General features: G+C 46.7%; 1 protein-coding gene and 1 long non-coding RNA gene across 2 annotated transcripts in view; one reads left to right on the forward strand and one right to left on the reverse strand.

Moving 5' to 3' along the window:
• Positions 1 to 3,559: 3,559 nt before the first annotated feature.
• Positions 3,560 to 18,909, reverse strand: LOC138664754 (uncharacterized). Its single transcript, XR_011318382.1, has 3 exons — positions 17,510 to 18,909; positions 6,617 to 6,773; positions 3,560 to 6,051 (listed from the first exon to the last, which is right to left on the reverse strand). It is a non-coding gene; the product is annotated as an uncharacterized lncRNA (long non-coding RNA).
• The window catches only part of KPNB1 (karyopherin subunit beta 1), a 42,054-nt gene continuing 34,510 nt past the window's right edge, over positions 18,348 to 25,891 (forward strand). Inside the window, exons 1-4 of the mRNA XM_069751711.1 lie at positions 18,348 to 18,487; positions 18,635 to 18,693; positions 24,758 to 24,940; positions 25,035 to 25,235. Coding sequence (XP_069607812.1) covers positions 18,448 to 18,487; positions 18,635 to 18,693; positions 24,758 to 24,940; positions 25,035 to 25,235 — 483 coding nt within the window. The 5' untranslated portion in view covers positions 18,348 to 18,447. The remainder of the gene's footprint in view (positions 18,488 to 18,634; positions 18,694 to 24,757; positions 24,941 to 25,034; positions 25,236 to 25,891) is intronic.

Below are 25,891 nucleotides of genomic sequence, written 5' to 3' on the forward strand. Positions count from 1 at the left end.
CTAAACGCTCTCATTTTTCATATTTCTAGTGCAGTAATGCAATTCAATTTTTGTGTTTCATGTTTGCATGTTTTGGCGCTGCAGTGTGCTGCCTTATTTACTCAGAAGAAACTTAGTCAGATGCAGCACAGCCGTCACTCCGGGCCTGTGCGCGCCGGGCACCGCCTCCTCTTGCAGCATTATCTATTATGACCTGGTGGTCAGGACAATAATGGACCTGGTGGTTAAGAGCACACGGAATGACCTGATAGTTACTGATAATAAGGACGAGCTCTGGGACGTGGGAACTCTGCTGACCGCAATCCCTAATCCTCTCAACCACACTAGAAATAGCCGTGGATTGCTCCTAACGCTCCCTATGCAACTCGGCACAGCCTAAGGAACTAGCTAGCCCTGAAGATAGAAAAATAAAGCCTACCTTGCCTCAGAGAAATTCCCCAAAGGAAAAGGCAGCCCCCCACATATAATGACTGTGAGTAAAGATGAAAATACAAACACAGAGATGAAGTAGATTAAGCAAAGTGAGGCCCGACTTACTGAACAGACTGAGGATAGGAAAGGTAGCTTTGCGGTCAGCACAAAAACCTACAAAAAGACCACGCAGGCCCTCTGCGTGGTCTTTTTGTAGGTTTTTGTGCTGACCGCAAAGCTACCTTTCCTATCCTCAGTCTGTTCAGTAAGTCGGGCCTCACTTTGCTTAATCTACTTCATCTCTGTGTTTGTATTTTCATCTTTACTCACAGTCATTATATGTGGGGGGCTGCCTTTTCCTTTGGGGAATTTCTCTGAGGCAAGGTAGGCTTTATTTTTCTATCTTCAGGGCTAGCAAAAAGACCCTCCGCACCGACTCACGGTGCGGAGGCGCTCCCTCTGCGTCCCAGAGCTTCCAGCAAGCAAGACAACAATCAAAATAGCAAGCTGGACAGAAAAATAGCAAACCAGAGAAAAACAAGCAGTCACTTAGCTTCTGCTGGGAAGACAGGTCACAAGAAGGATCCAGGAGTGAACTAGACCAATACTGGAACATTGACAGGTGGCATGGAGCAAAGATCTAAGTGGAGTTAAATAGAGCAGCCAGCTAACGAATTAACCTCGTCACCTGTGGAAGGAAACTCAGAAACACCCACCAGAGGAAGTCCATGGACAGAACCAGCCGAAGTACCATTCATGACCACAGGAGGGAGCCCGACAACAGAATTCACAACAATTATCGTCCCCTGCGCCTGCGCAATAAGTTTTTTTTCGAGCATGCGCAGTTGCACTGCCCTTCGTACTTACAGCGCAGGCACTGGGGATGATAATGCAGCAAGAGGAGGTGCCGCCCGGTGCGTAGAGGCCCGGAGTGACAGCTGTGCTGCATCTGATTAGGAAGGAAAGTCCCGCCTCTTGGACGGTTTCACGGTATGAGGGGGCACATTTTATAAACGTTTATTTCAGCGTGTGCAGGCATCATAACTAAAAGAGCCACCTTGTCAGAATGCAGTATTTGTGCTGCACAAGGTGGCTTTTTTAGTTACAAACGCCTGAGGGGTTGACAGGTTCCCTTTAATAGTACTGTTTTGGCAGAAGAGAAGCTGGTTTTCCCTGCTGAGACAATTGGCTCTGGAAAATCCCATCCTCTTACCGTTAACGCACGATCTTTATTCCAGTGATCAGTATACCATCACAGTGTGAAGTTCCTGCGGTTATCAGCCTGGATCCTGAGAGGCAAATCTTGAGATCTCAAGGGCATTCGACTCTAGTAATGTCCACTATCCAGAAAAGCAAGAAGCCTACATCATCGACAATATATGCAAAAATCTGGAAGAAGTTTTGTTCACAATATAAAGAATCAACGTTGGATGTCTCAGGTTCAGATATCCCAAAGATTCTGAACTTCCTCCAGTCAGGGTTCAACAAATGGTTAAGACCTAGCACAATGAAAGTACAAATGTCAACTTTAAGTGCCTTCCTGGATTATCCTTTAGCAAGTCACTACTGGAATGAAAGATTTCTTAAAGTCATATGCACACTTAGGCGCACGATCAAAACCTCCATTCCCCCATGGGACTTGAATTTAGTCCTAAATGCTCTATATAAACCACCATACGAGCCCCTAGGAGAATCAGATTTAAAGTCAGTCTCACCCGGAATGTGTCTCTGGTATTCTCCTGATGATGCTGTCAGTAGAGACGTCCTGGAAAGGGGGAGCTAGTCCTACAGGTAATTATGTTCCCAGGAGTCCTTCATGATGGACTTGAGTAGTAGCCGAGGAACCATTCCCTCCCTTGAATTTCCTTTCTGCTATATGAGGTAAACATATATAGAAGAATTTCAATAAAATAGGGTTGCATGCATCCTGGCGTGGTACTTGGAAAATCCCTGGTGGGTGGTGCAGGGAGGGGCTTTTTAACCTCGTGTATTCCTGTCCCTATCAAGGATATGAAGGACTACCTCCTGATGGTGCTATAGTAAAGACCTCCTGGAAACATAATTACCAGGACTAATTCCCCTTATTCATCACTGACCACTGGCTCCCAAAAGTCTGTGATCAGTGCTTTGAACAGAGGAAGCTCTTGTATTGGAAGAATACTTCTGCGCCTCTGAGTAAATGAATCCCAGTCTTGGTGGACGATTCTCAGAGAAGATCTCTGCTGTAATTATGTTTTCAAGGCAGGAGGTCCCTAGTCAATGGAGGATGAAGTGTCAGCTCTCTCACTTCCCCAGTTATAATTATTAGTGATGAGTGAATAGCATTGTTGCTCGGGTCTCCCCAAGCATGCTCGGGTGATCTCAGAGTATTTGTTAGAGCTCGGAGATTTAGTTTTCGTCACCACAGCTGCATGATTTACAGCTGCTAGACAGGCTGAATACATGTGAGGAATGTGTTTGCTAGGGAATTCCCACATTTATGCAGGCTGTCCAGCAGCCGTAAATCATGTAGCTGAGGCAAGGAAAACTAAATCTGTGAGCACTAACAAATACTCGGAGATCACCCGAGCAACAATGCTATTCACTCATCACTAATAATTATGCCATATGTTCAATGTGAGGTCCTGCTTCAATGGAGGGTGAAGAGTCAGCTTCCTCACTTCCCCAGTTATAGTTAAAGGAAACCTGTTAGGTTCCCCATGCCCTCCAATCCAGCAGCATTCACCTATGTATGCATAACCAACCCTGTATAATGTAATTCAGTTTATAATGTCCCCGTTTGCTATGCTAACGATGGCTTTGACTAGTTGATGGGAGGGAATTTTCATGTGGACATGCTGGATGGAACACGTGTTTTGCCTACTGCTTCTTCCAGCGCCCCCGGAAGCAGTGGGCGAAACATCCACTAGACGGGCACATACTGGGTAAGGTGCTGGGTACAAAACTTTGCAGGACAGACCTTGTTTGGATTATTACCTGGGCTTTCACGCTGGGTCTCATCAGTTCATGGGTTTGAGATGCTGTTGGCGCTTGTTACACCTTTTTCATGATGGGTACTATATGGTTGTGATTAAGTACCTCAGGTTATGCATATTTATATAATTATATTATACTAGATGGCAGCCCGATTCTAAAGAATCGGGAGTCTAGAATCCATATATACTTTATTTATTCAAATGTAAGAATAATACAATTAATAAATAATAGTAAGAAAGAACAAAAATAATAGGCAGTATATGGAGAAAACACCAAACAAAAGTTCAAAATTGGTGTGAAAATGTCACTGAACCACTTCACAACTAAATATATATAGTTTTGGTAAATGGTATTATCATTTTTTTGACGAAATTCGGCAGGAGCTTGAAGAGCAACGTCACTGGGCCCGCCTCCACGCAGTAGAAACTTGCTGTGAGGTAAAAATTCAAAAATCACACCAAAATGGCGGGCGGAGTGTGTCACAGTACGGCACGTTTCTGATTGGTCGCTCGCAGCAGGCGGCAACCAATCAGACACTGGACACTGTTGACGTCACTTATCTCCGGACATTAGCTCCGGACATTAGCTCCGGACATTAGCTCCGGACAGGAAGTTGGCACAAATTGCAGGAAGTAGTATTCTAGGCAATTATATATTAGATGGTTAAAGAGGTGGTCTTTGTCTGCTATAAGGGGTTATTTCACCTTACCCATCTATATGGATATGATTTATATTTATTGATCTCTTTGTGTGTGCCATATTGTGGGTGGATGTTCCCCTCTGACTTGGGGTTACTGTTCGTGTTCTAATATTTGAGTGGTTACTTGGATTTTTTATATGGTATTAAATAAATGTTACATTTTAATTTAACCTGCGATTGGTGAGCTTCATTGAGTTGGTTACTGAACAGTAGCTTCTCTTGTTGTAACTGGCCACTATACAGTTGATGGAGCTGTATTGCTTTGCAACTGATCACACCCAGCTGCCACAAGCACTAAGGAAAGCTGATAAGTGGAAATGCTGGGCATCACACCAATCTCATGTTAATGACCTATCCTAAAGGTACCTTCACACATAATGATTTAGTTAACGATATTGTTGCTTTTTGTGACGTAGCAACGATATCGTTAACGAAATCGTTATGCGTGACAGCAACCAACGATCAGGCCCCTGCTGGGAGATCGTTGGGGAATGATCAGGACCTTTATTTGGTCGCTGATCACCCGCTGTCATCGCTGAATCGGCGTGTGTGACGCCGATCCAGCGATATGTTCACTGTGCTCTGCTTTACGGCCGGGTTCTACTCCCTGGCAAGATTATGCTTTTTCTCAGTTGTGATTTACTTTTTACTATTTTCTACATATATTTTTCAAATATAATTTTTTATGCCACTGAAACAGTACTGTGTGTGTTGTATTTCCTTAATGACCAGATGTTTATGAACAGAGCATATGTGTGTGATGTAATAATTATTGGTCCACAAACATCAATTGGCTTTTGACAAAATTGTTTACTAACAGCAAAAGCCTTTTTTGTTAAACTTGTAACCATATTTTAGGCATATGTTTTTTGTTGTTTTTTTTGTTTTGTAAAACAAATAAGCACAACAAAGTGCAAATACTGCACAAAAGAGCAAAAAACATGGTTTGGCATAAAATATAACAAGAAAATAAACAAAAAACCTTACAAATCCCAGTAAGTTGGCGGGGGAGATGGCGGCAGCTCAGGGTCCTGTTCAGGGGGCCTTTGATGGGCCAATTGTCCTTCACCCTGTGAGGATGCTGTGTTTTGTGGAGCAGAATACAGGCCTTGTCCATATTGGCCAGTTGGGTGTTGTCCATAAGGTAATTGTCTCGGCCCTCATGCTGACGGACAAATTGGCTGGACTCATATCCAACCCCAAAATGGCCATGTTGTCCAAACCCAGGTTGGGACCAGCCTACATCACTGGGTCTGGAAAAGTGGCCATATTGGGAATGTGGGTTGTAGGCTGCCATTTAGTACAGTGCTGGCCTTTGTAGATTTTGGGGTGGGAGGGGTTGAGGTGTAGGCATACGTGGAGTAGGTGCTTCAAATCCTGATTGACCCTGCACCTGTTGAGGAAATTGAAGGCGCAAGAGGTTAGTTTGGGAAAGCTGCCTTCTCTCCAGAAATTCAAACACCTCATAGGGGTTATTTGGAGGGGTGCTTAAATCAATCAGGATTTGAATACACCCTCTCACACGTAGCCTCACCTCACGGGGAAGGGGACGAAGGTAACAGGCAAGGCTGCGAGCAAAGGCCTCCTCTCCATCATCCGTGGCTGCCCTGGCCAAATAATTGAGGACCCCAGCATGCACATCACTCCTTGTGGCTTGCAGATCTCTCCTTCTGCGGCCTCTACGTAAAGCCCCAGCTGCCTGTGGGGAGGACACCAGTGGGCCTGTAGGGCTGCTGCTATGGGCATGTTCCTCATGGCTTCCAGGATCATGTGATGCTGAGGGTGGTGGTGCAGCATCTTCCACACTTGCTGCTGGCTGTAGTGATGCTAAAGCCGATGGCCCTTCAAGGATGGAGGTAGAAGGGGCCAAAGATGGACCTGCCACCTCTTCTTCCAGACTAACGGGATCTATTACAGCCTCAGAATCAGACCCGGTCTCCCTCTCTGTGAGGTTGGACTGTGTTCTGTTATTAAACAATAAAGAAAATAAAAATTAATTAAAAGTTGAGTAATTTGAGAACATTATTTTATTACACATCTATGAGCTCGTCTCACGATAATTACCTACACACAACCTCAGATCAGCACAAGATCTCCTTCTCTACTCCCCTCTTATCTCCTATTCCCACAATGGTATACAAGTTTTATCTCGTGTATCAACCCTACTGTGGAAACCACTACCACAACACATCATACTGTCGCCTACCATTGAAAGCTACACAAACAGCATGAAGACCCACCTCTTCAAACAATCAGATAACCTGCAGTAACCACCCATCGACAAAAACCACTGCATGAACATCTCTAACCTCGCCTACTGTATTCTAACCCATCCCTTGTTGTAGCTTGTGAGGCTTAGCGGGCAGGGTCCTCTCTCCTCCAGGACCATTTTTACATTTTTGGGTGTAAACATTATTTTTGGGACTAGGTTTACCCATCCTTACATGTAATTCGCCATGGAATAACCATAACAAATAATATTGATACTAATATTTTAAACAAAAAATGTGTTGTGTGGTTATGACTTACTGTCTTAGATCCATACTGCCATCCAAAAAGGAAAGACGGTCATAATAAATATATTTCTTTTTTTTCGGTGGTGCTGCTGACCCACTTCATGCCCGCTGCTGCCTTTCCCGCCGGTACTGGTCCCTGATGCTGCGCCATCGTGTCATAACATCATCCACTGCAATGACATGGTAACAAATATTGTTTAAGCTCATTATACACATTGCTTGCTACAGTTGGCAGTGATAGATTATTGTTATTATTATTTATTTATATTTTTTTCCAATCAGCCTGTTTTGGCTTAACCCCTTAGTGACAGAGCCAATTTGGTACTTAATGACCAGGCCAATTTTTGCAATTCTGACCACTGTCACTTTATGAGGTTATAACTCTGGAACGCTTCAACGGATCCCGCTGATTCTGAGATTGTTTTTTCGTGACATATTGTACTTCATGTTAGTGGTAACATTTCTTCGATATTACTTGCGATTATTTATGAAAAAAACGGAAATATGGCGAAAATTTTTAAAATTTTGCAATTTTCAAACTTTGTATTTTTATGCCCTTAAATCAGAGAGATATGTCACGAAAAATAGTTAATAAATAACATTTCCCACATGTCTACTTTACATCAGCACAATTTTGGAAACAAATTTTTTTTTTGTTAGGGAGTTATAAGGGTTAAAAGTTGACCAGCAATTTCTCATTTTTACAACACCATTTTTTTTTAGGGACCACATCACATTTGAAGTCCTTTTGAGGGGTCTATATGATAGAAAATAATGAAGTGTGACACCATTCTAAAAACTACACCCCTCAAGGTTCTCAAAACCACATTCAAGAAGTTTATTAACCCTTTACGTGCTTCACAGGAACTGAAACAATGTGGGAGGAAAAAATGAACATTTAACTTTTTTTTGCAAACATCTTAATTCAGAACCATTTTTTTTATTTTCACAAGTGTAAAAACAGAAATGTAACCATAAATTTTGTTATGCAATTTCTCCTGAATACGCCAATACCCCATATGTGGGGGTAAACCACTGTTAGGGCGCACCGCAGAACTTAGAAGTGAAGGAGCGCCGTTTGACTGTTTCAATGCAGAATTGGCTGGAATTGAGATCGGACGCCATGTCACGTTTAGAGAGCCCCTGATGTGCCTAAACAGTGGAAACTCCCCACAAGTGACACCATTTTGGAAACTAGACCCCTTAAGGAACTTATCTAGATGTGTGGTGAGCACTTTGAACCCCCAAGTGCTTCACAGAAGTTTATAACGTAGAGCCGTGAAAATAAAAAATCGCTTTTGTTTACACAAAAATGATCTTTTCGCCCACAAATTTTTATTTTCACAAGGGTAACAGGAGAAATTAGACCACTAAAGTTGTTGTGCAATTTCTCCTGAGTACGTCGATACCCAATATGTGGGGGTAAACCACTGTTTGGGCGCACCGCAGAGCTTGGAAGAGAAAGAGTGCCGTTTTACTTTTTCAATGTAGAATTGGCTGGAATTGAGATCGGACGCCATGTCGCGTTTGGAGAGCCCCTGATGTGCCTAAACAGTAGAAATCCCCCACAAGTGACCCCATTTTGGAAACTAGACCCCCCATGGAACTTATCTAGATGTGTGGTGAGAACCTTGAATGCCCAAGTGCTTCACAGAAGTTTATAATGCAGAGCCGTGAAAATAAAAAATATTTTTTTTTTCCATAAAAAAGATTTTTTAGCCCCCAAGTTTTTATTTTCACAAGGGTAACAAGAGAAATTGGACCCCAAAAGTTGTTGTCCAATTTGTCCTGAGTATGCTGGTACCCCATATGTGGGGGTAAACCACTGTTTGGGCGCACGGCAGAGCTCGGAAGGAAGGAGCGCCGTTTTGGAATGCAGACTTTGATAGAATGGTCTGGGGGTATTATGTTGCGTTTGCAGAGCCCCTGATGTACCTAACCAGTAGAAACCCTCCACAAGTGACCCCATTTTGGAAACTAGACCCCCCCAAGGAACTTATCTAGATGTGTGGTGAGAACTTTGAATGCCCAAGTGCTTCACAGAAGTTTAGAATGCAGAGTCGTGAAAATAAAAAATATTTTTTTTTTCCACAAAAAAGATATTGTAGCCCCCAAGTTTTTATTTTCAGAAGGGTAACAGGAGAAATTGGACTGCAATAGTTGTTGTCCAATTTATCCCGAGTACGCTGATGCGCCATATGTGGGGGTAAACCACTGTTTGGGCGCACGGCAGAGCTCAGAAGGGAAGGAGCGCCTTTTTGGAATGCAGACTTTGATAGAATGGTCTGCGGGTATTATGTTGCGTTTGCAGAGCCCCTGATGTACCTAACCAGTAGAAACCGTCCACAAGTGACCCCATTTTGGAAACTAGACCCCCCAAGGAACTTATCTAGATGTGTGGTGAGAACTTTGAATGCCCAAGTGCTTCACAGAAGTTTAGAATGCAGAGTCGTGAAAATAAAAAATATATTTTTTTTTCACAAAAAAGATTTTGTAGCCCCCAAGTTTTTATTTTCACAAGGGTAACAAGAGAAATTGGACCCCAGAAGTTGTTGTCCAATTTATCCCGAGTACGCTGATGCGCCATATGCGGGGGTAACCCACTGTTTGGGCGCACGACAGAGCTCAGAAGGGAGGGAGCACCATTTGACTTTTTGAGCGCAAAATTGGCTGTCGTGTTTGGAGACCCCCTGATGTACCTAAACAGTGGAAACCCCCCAATTCTAGCTCCAACCCTAACCCCAACACACCCCTAACCCTAATCCCAACCTGATCCATAATCCTAATCACTAACCCTAACCATAATCACAACCCTTACCCCAAAACAACCCTAATGTCAACCCTAACCATAACCCTAATCAAAACCCTAAATCCAACACACCCCTAATCCTAATCTCAACCCTAACCTCAAACCTAACCCTAATCCCAATACACCCTTAATCACAACCCTAACCTTAACCCTAATCCCAAACCTAACCCTAATCCCAAGCGTAACCCTAATGCCAACCCTAATACCAACCCTAATCCAAACCCTAACCCTAATCCCAGCTCTAACCCTAACTTTAGCCCCAACCCTAGCCCTAACTTTAGCCCCAACCCTAACCCTAGCCCTAAGGCTACTTTCACACTTGCGTCGTTTGGCATTCCGTCGCAATCCGTCGTTTTGGACAAGAAACGGATCCTGCAAATGTGCCCGCAGGATGCGTTTTTTGCCCATAGACTTGTATTGCCGACGGATCGTGACGGATGGCCACACGTCTCGTCCGTCGTGCACTGGATCAGTTGTGTTTTGGCGGAGCGTCGGCACAAAAAAACGTTCAATGACACGTTTTTTTGTACGTCGCATCCGCCATTTCTGACCGCGCATGGGTGGCCGTAACTCTGCCCCCTCCTCCCCAGGACATAGATTGGGCAGTGGATGCGTTGAAAAACTACAGCTGCTGCCCACGTTGTGCACAATTTTCACAACGTGCGTCGGTATGTCGGGCCGACGCATTGCGACGGCCCCGTACCGACGTAAGTGTGAAAGAAGCCTAACCCTAAGTTTAGCCCCAACCCTAACCCTAAATTTAGCCCCAACCCTAACCCTAAATTTAGCCCCAACCCTAACCCTAGCCCTACCCCTAACCCTACCCCTAAACCTAATTTTAGCCCCAACTGCTGTTCTCCTGCCGGCCGGCAGATGGAGACAGATGGCGGGCGCACTGGGCATGCGTCCGCCATGTTCTTCTGCCGGCGGCCAGGAGGAGCAGCAAGAGGATCCAGGGACCTAGGTGAGTATGCTAGGGTCCCCGAATCCCCCTATTTCTCTGTCCTCTGATGTGCGATCACATCAGAGGACAGAGAATTACACTTTACTTTTTTTTTTTTTGCGGTCGCCGGTAAACAGTTAATTACCGGCGATCGCAAAACAGGGGTCGGTAATACCGACCCCGATAATGCTCTTTGGGGTCTCGGCTACCCCCGGCAGCCGAGACCCCAAAGATTCTCTCGGTGCCGGCCGGCGGGCGCACTGCGCATGCGCCCGCCATTTTGAAGATGGCAGCGCCCACCGGGAGACACAAGGAGCATCGGGGGAGCTAGGTGAGTATTGGGGGGCCACCTGGGACCCCTTTTCTCTGTCCTCCGATGTGCGATCACATCAGAGGACAGAGAAATTAAAAAGAGATCGCTTTTTTTTTTTTTTTGCGATCGCCGGTAAACGGTTAATTACCGGCGATCGCAAATGCGGGGTGGGTTAAAAAACCCCGAATCATGTTCTCTGGGGTCTCGGCTACCCTCGGCAGCCGAGACCCCAGAGAAAATCCGACTCTGGGGGGCGCTATGGACTTTTTCCACAGCGCCGTTAATTAACGGCGCTGTGGTTTAAGTACCCTTAGCGGCCGCCGTTAAAAGGCGTATCGGCGGTCGCTAAGGGGTTAAGGTACCTTCACACTAAGCGACGCTGCAGCGATACCGACAACGATGTCGATCGCTGCAGCGTCGCTGTTTGGTCGCTGGAGAGCTGTCACACAGACAGCTCTCCAGCGACCAACGATGCCGGTAACCAGGGTAAACATCGGGTTACTAAGGGCAGGGCCGCGCTTAGTAACCCGATGTTTACCATGGTTACCATCGTAAAAGTAAAAAAAACAAACATTACATACTTACCTTCAGCTGTCTGTCCCCGGCGCTGTGCTTCCTGCACTGACTGTGAGCACAGCGGCCGGAAAGCACAACGGTGACGTCACCGCTGTGCTTTCCGGCTGGCTGGCGCTGACACAGGATGCAGGAGGAGTGCAGAGAAGCAGAGCGCCGGGGACAGACAGCAGAAGGTAAGTATGTAGTGTTTGTTTTTTTTACTTTTACGATGGTAACCAGGGTAAACATCGGGTTACTAAGCGCGGCCCTGCGCTTAGTAACCCGATGTTTACCCTGGTTACCAGTGAAGACATCGCTGAATCGGCGTCACACACGCCGATTCAGCGATGTCTGCAGGGAGTCCAGCGACGAAATAAAGTTCTGGACTTTCTGCAGCGACCAACGACATCACAGCAGGATCCAGATCGCTGCTGCGTGTCAAACACAACGATATCGCTAGCCAGGACGCTGCAACGTCACGAATCGCTAGCGATATCGTTGTGAAGATGTTTAGTGTGAAGGTACCTTTAGGCATCACAAGGTCCTTGAGTCTATCCCATATTTGCCTACAGGTTGACCGCACAATGCCAGTAACTTTTGAGCGCCCAATCAAAAACTCCAGGTGGAGTCCCGCAAACGACAATCCAGTGGTCAGGAAACTGAAGGTGAACAAAAAACAATATTAGGTAGGTTACAAGCGTTCACACAAAACATGAAGAAGCACAATCATATTTTATATTGTCACAAACATGCTTAACGCTGTAAACTGAAAAATGTCCTTAGGGTGCTTAACTATAACATTTCCAAAACTTTTTGAGATCTGCTTGTGACCTAATGGACACATATACATGAAAATACCTGATAGAAACAAACACATAAAAAAAGATCATTATGGAGCCCATGGGTGGACCTGCAGCCTAATTTACTCCTGAATCAAACTCTACGTCTGTCCCCATAGTGATCTGAATCTGTGGGGACAATGTTTGCTACAAATTAAAATGTAAATACAGTTCCCCTTTCCCTTCATGTTTTTCCCTTGTGTTGTCTTTGTATTGTCCCCCTGACGTCCATAATAAGTATGTGTTCTTATATTTCTCTGTCATAGACTCCCCTGCGAAGGAGCACATTCACATTTAAATTTCGTTTTATAATTGTTGAAGTTGAAATTTCAATATAACTTTTTATATGCAAATTGCCTCTTCTGAGAAAAAGAGGACTTAACTCTATAGCGCCACCTGTTGGAAGTAGCGATCCTACAAGTCACAATCAACTCTTTAACGAGTCGTGCAATATGACTTAGGATAAAAGCCAAATCAGTATCTTAATGCGAATTGAGATACTGATTTGGCTTTTATCCTAAGTCATATTGCACGACTCGTTAAAGAGTTGATTGTGACTTGTAGGATCGCTACTTCCAACAGGTGGCGCTATAGAGTTAAGTCTTCTTTTTCTCAGAAGAGGCAATTTGCATATTATTTTTCCCAGAGGAGCATTGCACGGCGAATAAGCCTCCTTACCTTGACAAGCCAGAGATGGTATGTCACTCTTCATAAGGAGAAACGGTACACCTTAACCCCAATAAAACTTTTTGAAACTAAAAAAAAGATCATCAACATACAGTATGTGAGGATGTTGAATACATACGTAAGGTAAGGAGAAGACCCTCCTCTGCGGATATGGCTTTGCGCATCCTTGTGTCCTGATAGGTGATACCTGGACGTAATCTCTCCAACAATATATCAAACTAGATGGTGGCCCGATTCTAATGCATCGGGTATTCTAGAATATGCATGCTCACGTAGTATATTGCCCAGCCACATAGTATATTGCCCAGTCACGTAGTATATTGCCCAGCCACGCAGTATATTGCCCAGTCATGTAGTATATTGCCCAGTCACGTAGTATATTGCCCAGCCACGTAGTATATTGCACAGCCCACGTAGTATATTGCACAGGCCACGTAGTATATTGCACAGCCACGTAGTATATTGCCCAGCCACGTAGTATATTGCCCAGCTACGTAGTATATTGCCCAGCCAGGTAGTATATTGCCCAGCCACATAGTATATAGCAGAGCCACGTAGTACGGTATATTGCCCAGTCACGTAGTATATTGCACAGCCACATAATATACAGCACAGAGCCACGTGGTATATTGCCCAGTCACGTAGTATATTGCCCAGCCACATAGTACGAGGGGCGATCCAAAAGTAATCATAATCAATACTAACACAATGAATATAGTCAAAAAATTGTTTTATTCTTCTACATAGTCTCCTAACAAGTCTATACATTTAGTCCATCTCTTTTCTAAACTTAGAATTCTCTTCGAAAAAAAAAGTTGATCTTGACCCTCAAAAAAATCCCCAACAGCAGTTATCACGTCGCTATTGTCGTCAAATTTCTTGCCCCGGAAGTGTTCCTTGAGCCAAGGAAAGAGAAAGAAGTCACTGGGGGCTAGATCTGGCGAATGGGGGGGGGGGGTGTTCCACCAGTTCAAAGCCCGCTTCTTGACTGGTAGCTATGGCAACTGCAGCTTTGTGAGCCGGCGCGAAATCTTGATGAAACAGCACTCCAGCCCGCAGTTTGCCGCGCCTTTTCTCCTTGTTGCCTCCCGCAATCTTCTTATTTGTTCTGCGTAGTAGGAGCCCGTATTAGTGGCTCCCTTCTCCAAATAGTCCACCATAATCCTTCAGTGTCCCAAAAAGCGGACGCCATAACCTTCCCTGCTGAGCTTGACACTTTGAATTTCTTCGGCGTCGGTTCGTCGGCTCGTTTCCGCTTGACACTTTGAATTTCTTCGGCGTCGGTTCGTCGGCTCGTTTCCATGTCATCGATTATTGTTTAGTTTCGGGATCAAAGTGGTGGATCCAGGTCTCATCCATGGTCAAAAAACGTGACAAAAAATGTTCTTTGTCTGCTTGGAACTTTTCGAGATTTGCTATTGAAATGTCAACTCGTTTCTTCTTTTGCTCGTCGGTTAACATTTTTGGCACCCAACGCGCGGAGACCTTTCTCATATGCAATTCTTTTGCAAGGATTCTTTGAATACTGCCATATGAGATCCCTGTGACCTCAGCTACATGCCTGATAGTCACTCTTCGATCTGCCAATACAACTTCTTCAATTTTTTTCACGTTTTCTTCATTGACGGACGTGGATGGGCGTCCTTCACGATGTTCATCTTCCGTCGATGTTCTTCCCAGCTTAAATTCCTTGGCCCAGCGTGCAACTGTGGAATATGGAGAAGAGTCCCCCAATGTTTCCACCAAGTCGCTGTGTATGTCTTTGGTAGTCTTTTTTTTCAAGCAGAGGTATTTGATGACAGCTCTGAGCTCGTTTTTTTCCATTTTGATGTTCACTCCTCGGCAGTTCATATTTAAATGAATGTAGCTCCCGGGAATCGTGGTCTATTTAAGTGATTTTTTTTTCCTGGACTAGTGAGTACCTAAGAGAGAAGGAAACACGGTGGCTCAGTGGTTAGCACTGCAGCCTTGCAGCGCTGGGGTCCTGGGTTCTAATCCCACCTTGGACAACATCTTCAAAGAGTTTGTATGTTCTCTCCGTGTTTGCGTGGGTTTCCTCCGGGTACTCCGGTTTCCTCCCACATTCCAAAGACATACTGATAGGGAATTAAGATTGTGAGCCCCATCGGGGACAGTGATGATAATGTGTGCAACCTGTAAAGCGCTGCGGAATTTTGTTAGCGCTATATAAAGATTATTATTTTAATTTCTGTGTGCAATAGAAATAACCGATTATCATTACTTTTGGATCGCCCCTCGTATATTGCCCAGTCACGTAGTATATTGCACAGTCACATAATATACAGCACAGAGCCACGTAGTATATTGCCCAGTCACGTAGTATATTGCCCAGCCACATAGTATATTGCCCAGGCACGTAGTATATTGCACAGCGACAGAGTATACAGCACAGAGCCACGTAGTATATTGCCCAGCCACATAGTATATTGCCCAGGCACGTAGTATATTGCACAGCGACGGAGTATACAGCACAGAGCCACGTAGTATAGAGACTTAAAAAAAAAAACATATACTCACCTTCCGAAGGCCCATTGAAGTCCTGCTATACTCACCATCCGCCGCCTTTCCCGCTCCTCGCGTCGCTCCCGGGACCGCTCCTTTGCAACCGGCAGCTTCCGGTCCCAGGGCTGGTATGAGCAGGACCTGTGATGACGTCGCGGTCACATGACCGTGACGTCACGGCAGGTCCTTGTCGCACACCAGCCCTGGCACCGGAAGCTACCGCTTGCAAAGGAGCGGTCCCAGGAGCGACGCGAGGAGCGGGAAAGGCGGCGGATGGTGAGTATAGCAGGTGTTTTTTTTTTTTATTATTATTTTTATCATGACATATTTTTACTATTGATGCTGCGTAGGCAGCATCAATAGTAAATAGTTGGGGACACACAGGGTTAATAGCAGCGGTAACGGAGTGCGTTACACCGCGGCCCGTTACCGCTGCCATTAACCCTGTGTGAGCGGTGAGTGGAGGGGATTATGGAGCGGACGCCGGGCAGTGAGTGCAGGGGAGGGACTAATCGGACTGTGCCCATCGCTGATTGGTCGCGGCAGCCATGATAGGCAGCTGCAGAGACCAATCAGTGAATGAATAACCGTGACAGAAGGACAGACAGACAGACGGAAGTGACCCTTAGACAATTATCTATATAGATGTTCGGATTGTCATGCGACAGTAGAGATAGAATTTTTCAGGATGTGCCCGCAGAGCTGTATAGAGCCTATGAAAATGGCCTCTAGTGAGGCGTTTAGTCAAAAGAGGATGCACCCACATTCTTCTTCTCCTCCTTCGCGGATCTACAATGACAGGATATGGCTGGCCAAACCGACGCGACGAGACCCAGTTAAACAAAACCCGCTGCGTTGGGGTGAAGTGCAGGAGGTCAGACATGGTGCAAACGTTAACACCACACACCAACAGATGCAAAACCACAAAATGGTCATATGGGAGTGTGCCACCTGTTGTAGAGGCCTTAAATAGGGTTGATGATGGTGATTTAAATCAATTTCAGCCTCAAAAACCGTTAAATGTCCATTTTGTCAGGTTGGGTGAAAAAAACGCATTACGGTGGGCATACGGATTACATACGCAACAAATACGCGACCACATCTTGCCTACGGATTACATACGGATCACCATTTTTGGAATTTTCTGGCATATTACGGCCGTTAAAAACGGACCGTTTTTTCATACGCTGAGTGTGAGGCCGGCATCACGTAGAGTACAGCACCTGGTTCTCTCTGGCGGTCACTGGACACACAGAGCACGTCCTGCTCTCCCTGGTCCCCGCTGTTGGTGGTGGGTGACACTGATCTGCTTGACGCTGGTGCTCCCAGCCGGAGCACTACTGTCTGTGCCTGCTGCACACCTGGCTCGGTGTACACGGCTCTGCTCTGCACGGCTCTCTCTGTAGGCGACGGGGGTTCCTTCTATATGGCCCGTTGCCACGCTGGTACTCTCTGGTGAGGGAAGCAGAGCGCGCCACTCTGCGCCGCCCTCTCCACTGCTCTGCGCCGGCGCCAGACTGAGTAGCTTTGCGCGTTTTTTTTTTATGCCTCCGTCGCTGCATGCCCTTTTCGGGCTCCTCCCACTCTCCTGGGTTCAAGGGTTTGTCCGGCTCACTCAGGCTTCACCTCGTGAACAGGGGAAGATCCGCCTCTCTAAAGCTTCCCCCCGGAAAGAGGATGCAGCCCTTTAAGCTCTGGGCCAGGCACGCAGGTACCCGCGGTCTCGTCGGCCCCCTTACATAGCAATCTATGTACAGATGACAAGTATTGAGGACAAAGTCTCTGTGTAGCCCTGGCCTTAAGGCGCAACCAGACGGCCATATAAATCAGAGCGAAATCATCCCGCAATACACTGACTGGCAATGGCTCTCCCGACCCGAGCGTGACGGCTTCATGTATTTCTATGCAGCAGTAACACTTGGGTCGGGAGAGCTTCCATCCAGTATGATTTATGCGCCCATAGACCTGAAATGGCATGTAATTACTGAGCCGACTGCCACACTGCACAGGGGTATTCAGGAGAGGTTTTCAAAGTTTGCTCAGAACATGATAACCTTGCACATGGCTTTAGGACCTGTGCACACACAATTTTCAAGGAGTTTAACAACAGGGGTTGTTTTTTTTTTACAAGAAAACGGGGCTTCAGCAAACTCTCCTGTGTAGGGGTTTCTGGGGCTGGAGTTTTGCGCTGTGCAGCCTTTTGATAGGACAGCGCCTCGTGTGGAGAGGTTACTGACCTGCACTTTCACTCTTTTTCTACCAGGTGTTTTCAAAACCTTTGCAGGGCAAAAAGAAAAAAGCTGAAAAAAACCTATCAACAGCGGAGCGAATTTCCCATAGGAATGAATAGAGAGCGTGTTCAAGTGTTGTCCGAGAGGGATTTTGGAGAGGATTCATTTCACAGCTATTCTTACATGCGAGGCGCAATTTAAAAAAAAAAGTGGCAAACACCATGAGGGTATGTGCACACGTCGCAGAAAGGTGTGCGGATTTGTCCGCACTGATTTTGGTCAACCCGCACTGTGGATTTACCGTGGTTTTTGTGTGGATTCCTATTATGGAGCAGGTGTAAACCGCTGCAGAATCCGCACAAAGAATGAACATGCTGCAGAATAAACAACGCAGCGTTTCCGGCGGTTTTTTCCACAGCATGTGTACTGCGGATTTTGTTTTCCATAGGTTCACATGGTACTGTAAATGCATGGAAAACTGCTGCGGATGCACTGTAAAATCCAGTGTGCACATAGCCTGAGACTTTCCAAGGTCTGACTGTGGCAATGGAGCCCCACAGAAATAAGACGCACATTTTGTGGCCCTTGCCCTCAGGGCCCACTCCGCCTGCCCGTCCCACCCTCCTCACTGCAGCCCTCCACACAGCGCAGTGACAGCTCCCAGGGCACCTGCAGTCACATGGCCCTGATAAGCTCCGCACTCAGCCTCAGCACACACACAGATCCCGCCCCTCCATCCCACAATCCTCAGCGGCATGACTAGGGCCGCAGCGTGCCCGTCACCAATCAGCAAGCTGTGCGTAGAGTGAGATCCGGCTGATATCAGTGCGCCATCGAGCTCCACCCCTCTTGCACCGCGCGCCTAAATCCCTCCGCGCCACGCTCCCTTCCTCCCTCCGGCAGACCGCCCGGCAGCGCCCGAGCAGTGACCCGGTACCGCCCGCATGGAGCTCATCACGATCCTCGAGAAGACCGTATCTCCCGGTGAGTGAGCGGGCAGTGGCGGCTGGGAGACCAAGTACTAGCGGGTTTGGGTGTAATGGGCGCAGGCTGGGACGCCGGGTGTAACAGCAGTCAGGGCCTGCTGGACGGAATGGGGGCTAATTGTGCCACGCTCTCTGTCTCCCATAGACCGCAATGAGTTGGAGGCGGCGCAGAAGTTTCTGGAGCAGGCGGCCATCGAAAACCAGGTAATAAAGGGAAAAGCCGGGGACTGTGCGGGTGCACTGGGATAGCGTGGCCGGGAGCTCCAGGGCAGTGTCCCGGGCTGTTCGGGCGGAGAGCGCGCACGGTGCCGGTGGGGGTGACAGGTTGCCGGCTACCGTGTGTTAGGAAAGGGCCGTGCTTGGGCCTCTTCTAACCGCCAATGCACAGCCTAACCTGCCCGCCAGAAGCCATCAGCCAATAAGGTCGCTAGGAGAGATGGAGCCGGGTGGCGGCTGTCCAATGGGAGGGCGAAGCTGAGGGAGCGGCACAGGGGGAGGTGTCTCAGCATGTTGGGTTGACGAGCGGCCTAGTACTGAGTGCCGGGAAGCAAAGCCCATGTGGGGCCGGGCGTGCTGGGAGTTGTGGTTCTCCCGCCAGCAACAGCCTGACCTCTTGAGTGTTTTCGTGTATGCTGATTGCAGGAGTCTTGGTGGCGGCCCCGTATACAGTGTTATTGTGTATGAGGACCTCCTGATGGGATGCCGTCAGCACAGAACACATCGGCTTTACCATAGGCTCTATGTATAGTGTGACCCGCGGAATGTGGCTATAGAGATGCGATAGTTGTGCCCGCTCAGACCAGTGCTGCACCCTGTGGTCAGGCATTAAGGGGCTGGCTACAATGTTTGCTTAAAAGGCATCTCACCCCCTATCTAAGAGCAGCATGATGTAGAGACCCCGATGCCTGTGATGTCACTTACAGGGCTGCTTGCTCTAACTTTGATAGTTTCTCAGCAAGAGATTATCACCACAGGACTAGTCAGCCCTGTAGTCCTCAATATTCATGGACCTGTATAATCCTGCCTACCACTGATTGGCAGCTTTCTGCCCATGTACAGACAGAGCTACCCATCAGTGGTGTGGATGGGGTAATACAAAGCTCAGCATTCAGAGAACTGCTAGATCTGCAGATAAAAACAGATTTTCATCAGAACCCACACAACCCCCTGGCGCTCCTGGTAACTAAAGCTGCTGGAAGTTACAGGTTCTGTGTTCTGGCCTGTCTGCATACTGATTAAAAACTGGAATAGTAAAATAAACTCCTGCGCTAAGCCAATCCCATAGGATACATCACATTACCTCCTTGACCGTATTGTTTGCTTTATTTCAGCTATAGGATATTTGTTGCTATCAGGTGCTATAACGCAGGAGTTATTTTGCTATTAGGATTTTATCAAAACTGCAGCAAGCATCCCAGTAAGCCAAACCTCGGACTCACTACTGAGCATGTACACAGCCCTGCCAGTAAGTGACACGTTACTGGGATTAGGGTCTCTGATCGGGCTGGAAGTGCGTGGTGACTGACAAACCCTGGCTTCTGGACATGCCCTGCGTAGTTATTTTGGGGCGCCATGAAGAATAATCTATACTCGCCTCCTGCATTGGTGCTAGTCCTGCCATATTGGTGCTGCTGTTCTCAGCGGGTCACATGACATTGGCTGCAGTGGTCACACGACCATCAGCAGCCACTGTTTCCTCAGGACTGGCACCCCTGAGGAAGGCGAGTATAGATTATTTTCCTGAAATGATTACACAGGGATGGCCCAGTAATGCTCCTGCACTAGATATTTATGCTACGTCCACAGAATAACTCTTAGATATCTGTACCTCTCCACGTAGGCTTGCAAGCAGGACCCTCGCTCCTCCTTTAACTGTAGACCTGTGTTGCTTTGTAGTCTTTGTATATGTCCCCACTTAAAGGGAATCTGTCACCCCAAAATTCGCCTATAAGCTAAGCCCACCAGCATCAGGGGCTTATCTACAGCATTCTGGAATGCTGTAGATAAGCCCCCCGATGTATCCTGAAAGATGAGAAAACAGGTTATATTATACTCACCCAGGAGCAGTCCAATCCGATGGGCGTTGCGATCCGGGTCTGGCACCTCCCATCTTCATACGATGACGTCCTCTTCTTTTCTTCCTGCTATGGCTCCTGCGCAGGCGTACTTTATCTGCCCTGCTGAGGGCAGCGTAAAGTACTGCAGTGCGCAGGAGCTGGGCCTCTCTGACCTTTCCCGGCACCTGCGCACTGCAGTACTTTGCTCTGCCCTCAACAGAGCAGATAAAGTATGCCTGCACAGGAGCCGCGACAAGAAGACAAGAGGACGTCATCGTATGAAGATTGGAGGCGCTGGACCCGCACCGTGACGCCCATCGGACCGGACCGCCCCTGGGTGAGTATAATATAACCTATGGCCTTAGCTTATAGGCAAATTTTGGGGTGACAGATTCCCTTTTAAATGTGAAGTGCTGCGAAATAGGGTCACACTCTATAAATAAAATTATAATGGTTCCCCATCCTCTTCTGCTTGTTGCAATTGCTCATTTGTTTTTATATAAGCAAATGGAAAAAGCCATTTGTGTGACCAACTATTCATTCTACACCTGGATCCAGTGGCTTTTGACAGCTCCTCTTGGGCCCCTGTTCTGGGCTTGATGTGCATGCCTCTGTAACCCACAGCGATCACACTTGTGGCGTGACTGTGTATACCTTTTCGAAGGTAAAAGTACTCCTTTAACGCATGAAGTCTGATAAGATGTCATGTATTTCTCATGGCTGCCATATTTCAAGAGGCCAATCTCCTTCCGAGAACTGCTGCCACTCCGTCTTAGTTCCTGTTGGATAAAATTTGCATTATCAGGAAATTAATAAAAGAAACAGTTCCCCTTTTGGGCCAAGAGTGGAGTGTGAGCATTTGAGTCCTAGGACTGTCCTCCTAGGAAGCAGGTGAAGCCTGTGTCGGCCATGACAACTGCGCAGCACAGGAAATTACAGCAGCAAGCAATGTTTGGCAGGGTGCTTGTGCTGCTGCTGTCCTGCCCACTCAGCTTCTTCCTAATTGAGGACAGTGGGGCATCTCTAGTCTGGCAGCTTCTTGGGAAACATTGCTGTATATGAATGAGACCCACAGGTAAGTCCAGATGCCGGTACACAATGGACTCTCTCGCTCTCGCTCTCTCGCTCCCTCGCTCTAGTCTACACATTGAGATTTTTTTTTTTCCCATTCGCCTGTATTAGTGTTTATAGCTGCTATTACTAATAGGCTTTAGATAAACAGTTATCAGTATTAGTTTTTCATGAAATATTCAATAGAATATCTTGTGTAGTGCACAAACTCCCCGCGCAGAAAACTTGGATTAAGGCAGGTATGTCTGATCAATCAACTCTTCCAGGGATGTGTGCGGGATTGGTAACTTTCTAGAGTGTGGAAATGGATTATGCGGACCCATTCCACGGGTCATTTCAGTAATCTGTGGCCCCTGGACCCAGGAGTTGACACCTGCCGCTTACCTGATGGCATCCGCAGCTGCTCTTTTGATTAGCCTGGCATGATGTACATGTGACACTGCACCAGGCTGGCTAATCATAAGAGCGGTGACTGCTGTTGTGTGAGAGGTTCACGGGGGTCCTGTTTATTGTCCACAGATTACCGGCTCGGCTAATTGACGGGGAGTCCTTTGAATCGATCCTCGCCCATGCTTAGTTTCCTTACATGAGGGCACACAAGACTTTGACGTTAAGTTGCCGTTTAGTAGTCAACCTCTTGAATGTCATCTCCTCCAGCCTGGGCGTTTTCTAATCCGTTATCTGATTTAAAGATGAACCTTGACATTAGCTGAAGCAGAGGCGGCCAAGATCTCGGCTTGCTGCTTCATGCAGTAGTTCTGTAATTAACAATATTCTTTGTTCAGGTTTCACTGCTTTATGCTACGTTTTTTTTTTTTTTTTTTAAATCTGAATGGATAACTCCAATTGAAAACAAACGTAAAGGGAATCTTTCACTATTATAAAAAGCCATGTGCGGAAGGCTTAATCACCAAATGTATAGGCACTCTGTGCGTCACGGCAGGGCCAATCATTTTATATACATCTTCTTGTTTTCCATCTATCCCCACCGTTCTCTGGCTCTGATGCCACAGCTGTCAGAGGAGGTGGAGATAGAGGGAAAACTAGCAGGTGGAAAGGTGTATTTAAATGATTGGTAGCAATTGTGCAAGCCAGGCTGCGATTCATGCTGCCTGTGGTTTGGGCCGCATTAAAGTGAACCTGTCGCCAGGTTGGCCGGTAAGAGATGCGGCCACCACCTTTCAGGGCTGATATACAGTATTCTATAATGCTCTATATCTGTCCCCAACCTGTAAGTGAAGAAAAATAACTTTTATTATAGTCACCTGCAGGGCAGTCCGGTCCGAGGGGAGTCGCAAGTCTTGGTCTGGCGCCTCCCATCTTCTTATGATCCCTGTCCTCCTGCTTGCTTCATGTGGATGATGTGTCCCTGTGTCATCCACACAGTCTCTTCGGCACCGCACTCCTGCGCAGGCGTACTTCTCTGCCCTGTTGAGGCTCTTTGACCTTTCCTGGCACCTGCACACTGCCGTACCTTGCTCTGCCCTCAACAGAGCAGAGAAGTACGCCTGAGCAGGAGTGCGGTGCCGAGGAGACGTGTCATCCACACGAAGCAAGGAGGACAGGGATCGTAACAAGATGGGAGGCGCCGGACCAAGACCAGCGATGCCCGTTGGACCGCCCAGCCCCACTCCCTGTGGCTGAGTATAATTTAGTTTTCTTCTCTTTGGGTTGGGTTGGTGCAGGTATATAGCATTATAGAATGCTGTATATCAGCCCTGAAAGGCTGTGGCCGTATCTCATATCAGCCAAACCTGGTGACAGGTTCACTTTTGAAGAGACTAATTCCAACTAGTTAATCCCTCTGTGCTCACTTTCACTCCCAGCATAGGAGACCTATGTATGCTAATGTCGTCTAGGAGTCCAGGTGACGCACTATATTGTGCAGTAGAGACTGTTTCATTTCTTAATGTAGGGGACTGAAGGTGAGCTCAGATGAGAATTACAACATAAATCTGTCTCTCTCCAACTCAGAAAGTAGTGTGCGCAGACGGGGACCTTGACTTAGAAAATGCAGAAATCGAGTGAGTCCACTTTCTGGTGCTCCAAAATCCCAAACCTTTTACAAGTGTTACGCTTCTCATTGATGCAAAGGCAAAGATGACATGACTTCTTTCTATGGCAAATGTAGAAAGTGAAAGCCCACTAAAGTGGAGTGCGAGTCAGTGATGAGCGGTCCTGTAGGAGCGCTTAGGAAGCAGCCCAGGGGTGGGCAGGATGTCTGCTCTCCACCGCAGCTCCAGCCAAGAACCTCCAATGGAGGATGGGAGCAATGAGACAATGATAAATGGTCTGAGGAGCGCAGGAAAGAGGCACAGCTGAGATGGGGTTAAACCACGACGCGGTTCGACTGAGGATCGTGATGTAGTTTAACCCCATCTCTCGTCTGTGTCTTTCCTGCGCTCCTCGGACCGTTTATCATCATCTCCCCACTAAAGTGGAGTAACACTGGAACAGAACGTTTCTGCGAGGTATTCATTCTGCTTGCAAGAAATTCTGTACAAGAGTACATCACACCAGGATTAACTCGAGTTTCACAAACTTCGGCTTTAGCCAGCAACCCCCTGCATTTTTTTTTTTTTTTTTTTTTTTTAAACACACCTATCCAAAAACATTGTTCTGTGGGTAAAACGGTTAATTTGCTTTGGTCCTTGTATAGTCCATTTTGACATACGGCCAAAAATACTAATCTGATGAGCTCATGTGTTGCAGTGCATTCACTTAAAGGGGGTTTTCTGTTTGTGAAAACCCCTGTCCTTTGCTGCAATTTAAAAACAAAGAAACTGGACCTGGGAAGGTGCAAGTGTAGCGCGCGTCTCTGCCACTGCTTCCGGTGTCTCATGTTGTCTGCAGCGCTGTCAACTGGACACTAATACTATAGACAATACCAAATCCTGGGAGCAGTGGTTGAGACTCGGTGCTCGACCTGTGGAGGGAGAGGTAAGCATCTTACATTTATTTTTACAAAGACTAGCCTGGGGTCAGGGATTTTCACAAAGCAGAAAACCCCTTGTAAAGTAATGGAGCCTTTATGGACCTATGTGACTTAACTTTGACATGCTTCCTGGATGTTCTCTTTATTGTGGGCTTATAGATGGATTGTTTGACCCTCGATTCTTAGTGTTTGGTCTTTTTTATAGGCCACCTTCTTGTTGGAGCTCTCAAAAGTCCTTGCAAATCCTGGAAACAGTCAGGTAGCTAGAGTTGCATCTGGTCTGCAGATTAAAAACTCTTTGACCTCAAAAGATCCAGATGTGAAGACTCAATACCAACAGCGCTGGCTGGCAATTGACTCCAACATCCGTCGGGAAATTAAGGCTTTGGTAAGTTCTGATCAGATTTTTTTTTTTTTTTGTCCTCCTTCCATCCCCCCATACTTAACTAATGCTACATAAAACTTTTTATTTTGTATCTCAGGTGCTGCGAACTTTAGGTACTGAGAGCTATAGGCCTAGCTCAGCATCACAGTGCGTGGCGGGGATAGCATGTGCGGAGATACCAGTCAACCAATGGCCTCAGCTTATTCCACAGCTTGTTGCCAACGTCACAGATCCAAGCAGCACAGAACACATGAAAGAATCTACACTGGAGGCCATTGGGTACATCTGCCAGGACATTGTAAGTAATGTGACTCGATGACTACCTGACATGACTCTTGTGGAATGTGGATACATTCCTTTCTTCTACTCCTTCTGATAAGGCTCACAAGGCTGCTGGCAGTTATAGGAAATAGTCAACAAGCCCATTGTCAGCCAGTTCATTAACATCTTAGCTGGGCTGCTAGCTTGCACTGACAGATTACGGTTTATTGCAGGGAGGCACCTATTCTGTTCTGAGGACCATCTTGTCAAACTGAACCATACTGGGTCTTAGGGCATATATATTTAATGTGCCTGTTCCAATTCCAGAATTTCTTCATAATAGTATAATTGGGGATCATCCCTGCCCACACTCTAGTAAGGAAGAGACCATGCATGATTCTCTCTCCATTGTAGTTTGAGCTGCTGTGACATCTGACTGGTGCATTAATCCCATTAACTATGACAACAGCCGCACACATGCATGGGCAGCATCCATCCTCAGCTGTTCCAATATATGGAGCCACACAGTGCACCCTATGTACATAGCGGTCCTAGCTCCAGCACAACACATTACTCCACCATACCTGTTGTAGACCAGTATGTCTGTGCCCAGATTTTTCAGGAGTGGCCACAATGAAATTGCGGGCTAATTGTGACCTGCAGGTTGGGCATCCCTGATACGCTAGCCTTTTG

This window comes from Ranitomeya imitator, chromosome 2 (assembly GCF_032444005.1).
Source record: "Ranitomeya imitator isolate aRanImi1 chromosome 2, aRanImi1.pri, whole genome shotgun sequence".
In the NCBI taxonomy this organism is placed as follows: domain Eukaryota; kingdom Metazoa; phylum Chordata; class Amphibia; order Anura; family Dendrobatidae; genus Ranitomeya; species Ranitomeya imitator.